The sequence below is a fragment of the Elephantulus edwardii genome, unplaced genomic scaffold, assembly GCF_000299155.1.
Source record: "Elephantulus edwardii isolate Elephantulus edwardi_28Jun2011 unplaced genomic scaffold, EleEdw1.0 scaffold00087, whole genome shotgun sequence".
NCBI classification, from domain to species: Eukaryota; Metazoa; Chordata; class Mammalia; order Macroscelidea; family Macroscelididae; genus Elephantulus; species Elephantulus edwardii.
The window spans coordinates 12,868,544-12,876,415 of NW_006399837.1; the positions used below are offsets into that span (position 1 = coordinate 12,868,544).

General features: G+C 41.9%; 1 protein-coding gene across 1 annotated transcript in view; it reads right to left on the reverse strand.

The window, feature by feature from the left end:
• Window positions 1-7,872, reverse strand: part of DNER (delta/notch-like EGF repeat containing) — a 435,255-nt gene that overhangs the window by 115,551 nt on the left and 311,832 nt on the right. The window contains exon 10 of the mRNA XM_006890327.1: window positions 5,701-5,814. Coding sequence (XP_006890389.1) covers window positions 5,701-5,814 — 114 coding nt within the window. The remainder of the gene's footprint in view (window positions 1-5,700; window positions 5,815-7,872) is intronic.

Here is a 7,872-nt window from a genome sequence, read left to right on the forward strand (position 1 = left end):
AAAGACAGAGAGCTTCCAGGAAAAGAGTGTCAGTGAAGGTCACCACACACACCAGACTCCCTTTGGCCTGACTTTGAACTTGAGGGAAGAAGTCAGGGGAGAGAGAGAGACAGGCTACTCAGGAAGGAATTCAGCCTCCAGGGACTTGGCCCAGATCAGATGGCCCAGGTCCTTGAAGGAAAGAACATGAAGATGAAAAGAGCAAAGGGTGAGAGTATAAGCCTGTATGCTGTGTCATGAGTCTTGTCCGGAGGGAAAACCCCGTTCCAGCAGCTTCCAGAATTTCAAGGGATTGCTGTAAATGGATTTGACAGCACTTAAACAAAAATCTAGCTTTTTCCTTACTTGAAAAATTTCAGTAGGGGCATGTAGGAGTTTTAAAACCCAACAAACTTTGCATGTATTGTATTCACAAGCAGGTTACCAAACCAAAACTCACCCATCCTGACTCAGCGGCCCTATTACACAGTGAAACTGCCCCTTGGCCGTTCTACGGCTGCCACATGGTTCCCCCAAGAAGAGATTGGTGAGATCGAACTACCAACCTTTTGCATTGTAGCTTCCCTACACTTAACCTATGGAACCAACAGTGATTCTTAGATTCACAGAGAGATTCTTTACAGTAAATACAATGCAATTTACATTTTAAAAAGAAATATATTCAGAGAAGTCAGAGGTTAGTGGTTAAGACACCAGAACTAAAATACTGTTGTTTTTAGTGGGTGCTTGCATCAAATCTGATCCTGAAGCATAGTGACGCCATGGTACAGAATAGAAATGTCATGTATAGTTTTGTAGGCTGTAATATTTATGACAGCAGACTTCCAGGCTTAAATCCCCAACTTTAAGTTAGCAATCAAATGCTTAACTGGCTGTACTACTCTGACTTCTCGGAGCCATGCCTCATTGTTGGTTCCTTTGAGTCAGTTAGAACTCACAGTAACCCGACCAGGACATCAGACCTAAACACTGCCTAGGCCTGCATGAACCTCAGAGCCATCACTAGGCTAGAGCCACGACATTAATGTATCAGTCCACCTCACTGAGGATTTTCCTATTTTCCATTGATTCCCGACTTTACCTACAGGATGTCCCCCTCTAGCGACTGGTGCCTCCTGATAACATGTCCATGTATGTGAGATGATGTCCTGACATCTTTGCCACTAAGCAGTGTCCCAGTCATACTTCCTCAAGACATATTTATTCATTCTCCTCACAGTCCACAGCATATTCGATGTTCTTCATTGACACCAGAATCCAAAGGCATCAATTCTTCTTTGGTCTTTCTTATTCATTTTCCAGTCGTTTACATAAATATAAAATACCTGGAAGCACCATGATTTGGAACAGGTGCACCTTAGACCTCAAAAAATGACATTATTGCTTTTCAAAGACTTCAAAAGAGCTCTTTTGCAGCAGATTCACCCAGTGCAATACAGCGACTGATTTCTTGTCTGCTGCTCCCATTGGGTGTTAATTGTGAATATCAATAAAATGAAATTCTTGACAACTTCAATGTGCTTTGTTGTTATGTGCTGCTGAGTCCCCTGCAACTAATAGTGACCCTATATACAACAGCTCTAAACACTGCTCTATCCTAAGCCAACCTTACTGTCTCTGACACACCCACTCCCATTACCCCAGGCACTGAGTCAATCCATCTTATTCAGGGGTTTCCTCTCTTGTGTTGTCCCCCCACCCTCCCAAGCATGACAGCCCTCTCCAAGGACTGGTCCCTCCTTGCAACATGTCCAAAGTATGTCAGATGAAGCTTCCAAATCTTTGCCTACAAGGAGCAGCATGGTTTAATCCTCTCCAGGACGAGCCTGTTTGTTTTCTTAGCAGTCCGTGGTATATTCAACACTCTTCTCCAGCACCACAGCTCAAAGGCATCAATTCTCTTTCTATCATCCCTAGTCATTGTCCAGCTTTCTGATGCATAGCGAGTAATTGCAAAAACCATGGCCTGAATCAGGCACACTTTGGTCTCCAGCCTGTTATAATTGCTCTTCAATACTCTGGAGAGGTCCCTGACAGCAGATTTTCCCAGTGTAATTTATCTTTTGATTTCCTGGCTGCTCGTACCAAGAGTGTTGATTGTGGAACCAAGCAGACTAAAGCTGTTAACAATCTCAATCTTTTCACCACCTGTCATGATGCTGCCAACTGGCTCAGTGGTGAGAATCTTTGTTTTCTCGACATTGAGCTTCAATCCGTATTGAAGGCTGCAGTCCTTGACCTTCAGCAGCAAGTGCTATATGTCCTCCTCAGTTTCAGCAAGCAGAGTTGTGTTACCTGCATAACAGGTTATTGATGAGTCTTCCTCCAATTCTGATGCCACATTTGTCCTCATAGAGCCCAGCCTCCTGGAAAATCTGTTCTGTATATAGATTGAAAAGGTATGGATATAGAACACATCCCTGGCATACACACTTCCTAATTTTGAACCACATAGTATTTCCTTGCTCTGTTCTGATGACTGCCTCCTGGTCCAAGTATAGGTTTTGCATAAGCACAATCAAGTGCTCTTGGATTCCCATTCTTCTCAGAGTCAGACACAGTTTGTTGTGGTCCACAAAGTCAAATGCCTTTGCATAGTCAATAAAACACAGATAGACATTCTTCTGGTATTCTCTGCTTTCAGCCAAGATCCATCTAACATTAGCTATAATATCCCTCATATTGCACATCTGGCAGTTCTCTTTTGATGTGCTATTCCAGTTGTTTTTGGATAATTTTCAACAGAATCTTGCTTGCAGGTGATATTAATGATATTGTTTGATAATTTCCGCATGCTATCGGTCACCTTTCTTTGTTTGGAATGGGAACAAATATGGATCTCTTCCAGTCAGCTTGCCAGGTAGTTGTCCTCCAGATTTCTTGGCACAACTTAGTGCATCCAGGACAGTGTCTGTTTGTTGAAATATGTCAATTGATATACCATCAATTCCTAGTGCCCTGTCTTTTGCCAATTCCTTCAGAGCAGTTTAAGCTTCTTCCTTCATCACCACAGGCTCTTGCTCATACATTCTTCTTGTATAGCTATACCCCTAGAAATCACAACTTCAATAGAAGTTGGGGAAAAAGTATATTGTTTCTTCATCTTCAGAAGTACAGGTTGCTGCATAAATTTGAACAATAATCCTATAAAATGGTCTTCCGTGTAGGCGTGTAAGTATTACGCAGACACTGACGGCAACTATACTGCAGATTAAATCGTGGGATGCTCTGTTTGACAAGGAATGTGAGAGTCATCCCAGCACAGTAGAGCATATGATTATCTGATTCAACGTGGTCAGGGCCAGTCCTTTCCAATTCATGGCTATGCCCCACTAGCCCAGAACGAGCAGAAGGTGGGACAGAAGAATCTTCCCTTCCCCCATGGAGGCTTTGTTATTACCAGCAGGGCCGGGGTCCTGCTGTTCCCAGGTAACGTCAGACACCTGAGCTACCCGGGACTCGTGACCACTTCTCAGCCCTACATCTTCTATACTTTGATCTTCTCCAACCTCTAAGCTACACCAACCAGGGGTGACTTTGACTCAGAAAATCTTCTGAGACTCTCAGACTATATATTTGTTTACTCTCTGCACAAGATGTGACAAGTTTATATAGTTGTCAATGTCATTTCTGTGGATCAGAAGCTTATACACTGGTTTAGGGGGGAAAGAGAGCTCTAATATCATGTTATCCTTACAACATTAAAGGTTTAGAGTAATCCCTTCCATAACTTCCCTCAAGCAGAAACAGAAATGGAACTTCTTCAAAGTGGAAATCATTTCCGGAACATCAGCTCAATAGATGAGATTAACCCACCTGCCTCTGCAGGTGAAATTACTCCCACCAGAATTTTTTTCTTTTTAAAGTTAAAGTAAAAGAGAGGCAATGATTTTTATGTTAACTGATACTTTTATTATTTTGTGTGTGTGTACTGTCAAATCGGATCTGACTGGTACAGAAGGAGATTGTCCCTCCTTCTCCAGCGGAGCATCTGGTGGATTTGAACCATGCACCTCTGGGATTGCAGTGTAGCTTCTTGCCACTAGGCTACCAGAGCTCCCTTGTTAACTGATATTTTTAAAAAAATTAAAATATACATATACACACACATATGTATATCATATATATATCAACTTATGTAAGTTACAAAGATAAATAAAACTTCACCAATAGAGTCTTTTTCTTCTTGAACATACAAATAAAAATAACAGGATGTCCTATTAAGACTAACATGCAAACATTTTTTCCAAGATATTACCATCAAAAGACTAGGCCCACTGTTGTCAAATTAATTCTAACTCACAGCAACCTTATGTAGAAGGAGATCCCTGGTGGGCTAGAGGGTAAGGATTCGTGCCGCCAACCCAAAGGCAGGCAGTTTAAATTCACCCCCTGCTCCTTCAGAGAAAGATGAGCAGTTTCCTCCTCTGTGATTTACAGCCTCTGAAAACCCACTGGAGGGTCAGCTATGAGTTGGTTCTGAGAAGTCAGCAGTGGGCTTTTAGGATTATGTAGGAGAACCATTTTGTAAAGGGTTTCCATGGCTGTAGATTTTGGAAGTAGACAGACTGCCATATTTTTCTCCCAGGAAGCAGCTTGTGGGTTAGAACTGCTGACCTTTCGTTCAGCAGCCAAGGTCTTAATCACTATGTAACTGGGGCTCTTATGCACCTCTTGTAGGTCAGTATTATTTTTGTGTTGTTGCTTTGAACCACTGAGTTGGAAGTGACTCGTAGCTGTCCCTCCAGGGGCATTTCAGTGTGGCAATGACATGGGAGGAAACTGCCCGTCTCCCTCCCGATAATACAAACCACGTGCCCTGGGGTAGGCAGAGCAACTCCTTATTGCTAAGCTACCAGGGCCCGCACTATTATTATGAGCATCTCAACTTTACAGCTGATGAAAACTGAGGACTAAAAGGCTGAAAAGCCTGTGCACAGTACACCTTGCACAATTGGAGAGTGGCTTGCTAGTCTGATGCCCGACTTTATGCCTAAATCACGCATCACCATCAACAAACTCGTATTGTTGTTGTGGTGGTGCTGGTGGTGGTAGAGGTGTGCTGTCAAGTTGCAACCCATAACTGGTCCTCTAGCTGGTTTCAGAAGCAGTAAATCCCACGGACGGAGACTGCCCATCCTTCACTCAAAGCAGTTGGCTGATTTGAAGGGCAGGCCTTTGAGACTGCTGTACAGCTTCTTACCACTGGGCCACTAGAGCTCCCTAACCTGTGTTGTTGTTGTTGTTGTATGTACCACAGAGTCAGAGCCTACCCACAGCTGACCCTCCTGCGGGTTTTCAGAAGCAGTTAATCGCACAGAGGAGATTGTCCATCCTTCTTCTGTGGAGCAGCTGGTGGCCTCGAACTGTGTACCTTCAGGATTGCAGCACAGCTTTCTTACCATTAGACAACTAGAGCTCCCTAACGTGTATTAGAAAAGAAATGAAAAATAACAGAATATCATGTATAAGAAAGTCCATAGATAGACCTGGAGATCACTGCCCAGCGCTGTAATCTCTGTGCCATCCGGGCTCCTACAGTATAGCACAGAGGTTAAAAATTAAGTCACCGCCTATTTCTGTTTTATGACTAGAACAAAATGGGACTCTCGCACAGAGTTGTGCAGAGATTAAAAGCAGAATCTAATTTGTTTACAACTCAAAAAGGACAAAAAGGTATCCCTGAGTGAGTCTACTGACCTTCCGGACACTGGCAGGTGAACCCAGTGACATCAGAAACACACGTCGCTCCGTTTCTGCATGGCTCCAGGACACAGTAGTCAATCTTGGATTGGCAGAGCTCTCCGGTGTAACCTGGGTGAACAAGGGGAACATTTTATGTTAGTCCCCAACCTCCATCACCATCCTCATGAACAGATGCACTCAACTCGCCCGCCCACCAAGGCAGCCCCGGTCTTCAGCGGAAATCTCCCAGCCGCTTCTCAATCTCATTGTCTTTTACAGCTAGAAACAATCAAAGCTGTTGAGGATCACAGCATCAAAATGAATTCATTTTACAAAACCCTTCCTTGCAGAAAAAAAGACTTTGCTTTGGCATTAAGTCTGTGTTTCTTCTTGAATACTAATCAGAACCTTCAGAACCTAAGACTGAATACCTCCATCGCCATCTGTAAGAGAGAGCAGAAGTTCGAACATTCAGGTCGAGAAAGTTGGCCACTTTAGACCATGTATAAGAAAGGCATTAGGGAAATGTGAAAACTACTGCCCTGAAAGAATTCTTAAACTTTAAAGCTGAAGCCAAAGTTACTCCCGAAGGTCTTTAAAAAAAAAATAAAAATCCAACAATAGCATATGTTAATTAGCAAAGTATGTCTACTTTGAATGTTGCACTCTTTTGAAGAGTTAGCTATGTGAGATCAAATTGGCAGCAGCGACTTAGGAGGCTGCATGAGAAGCTTCGAGGGCAGTAAGTTCAGGATGGGATATTTTGAAAAAGAACAGAGAGGCTGGCAGCACAAGGTGTAATGTAACCAACGGTAATGAGTTTTGCACATGCAGAAATTGTTGAACTCACGCATCCTAGCCCGCATATACTAACAAAATTTAATTTTACTGGATTTTTTTATTTTATTAATTGATATTTTAACTAAAGTTGGCAGAAAACTTGGATTTCCATTCATTCATTATTGCACATTTCCCTCCCTATCCTCCCTCAGTTCGCTTTTCTCCTTAAAAAGATTCTTTCATTGTTGCACAATTTCCTCCCTCTTCCGCCCCCCCTCCCCCCAGTCCACTTTTCTATACACCTCTTATTCTGGACTTTTGTCATGCAAATAATGCCTAATCATATATTTCTTTTAGACAGTAATTTCCCTCATCTATTTCAATGCAGGGTTCATTATTTATCCCCTCTTTTCCTGGCCTCTTCCCAACCCCCATATCAATCCTGTTTTATAAGAGTGGTATTATGCAATATTTGTCCTTTTGTGGCTGAGATATCTCACTCAGCATACTGTCCTCCAGGGTCATTCATTTTTGTGTCATATTTCATGAGTTCCTTGTTTTTAAGTGCTGCATCTTATTCCATTGTGTGAATATACCACAGCTTCTCTATCCATTCAATTGCTGATAGGCAATTGGGTTGCTTCTATCTTCCTGCTATGTGAACAGTGCAGCAATAAACTGGGTGTGCATATATATGTCTGGGTGGCAGTTCTGGGTTTTTTAGGGTTTATTCCTAGTAGTGAAATTGCTGGGTCAAATGGTATTTCTATATCCAACTTTTTGAGAAAGCGTCACACCACCTTCCAGAGTGGTTGCACCAATTAAATGGATCATATTTTAGAACCAGAACAATCCTTCATGTTGATTCTTTGTACACAAATCCATATGCACATAGGCACACGTATTTTAAAGATAAAGAGGTTGAGGGGCGTATCATATTAAGTTCTTTAATATGTTAATCTTAATGCTTTAAGTCAGAAATCCAAGTCAGTAAAAAGCAAGCCTCCAAAGGGTCTGATACAATGATACTGCTGGGTTGTAACACAGTCATCCAAGAGTGACAATGTATTACGGATTTAAATCGATTGAGAACACCTGTGCAGTCACAAAGCCTGAAATAAATTACTTTTTTTATTCATTTGAAAGCAAAGTTCTCCAGTAATAGCAGTTTTTAAATATTATATATATTTATACATATATATATTCACACACACAAATATGCATATAGACATATATACATATATATACATATGTGTGTATATGTATATATGTGTGTGTATATATGTGTGTGTGTCTGTATATATATGTAGTTGTTGTTGTTGTTGTTGTTGTGTACCACAGAGTTGAAACCAATCTACAGCTGAACTTCCGGTGGGTTTTCAGAGGCAGTTAATCACACTGGTGGAG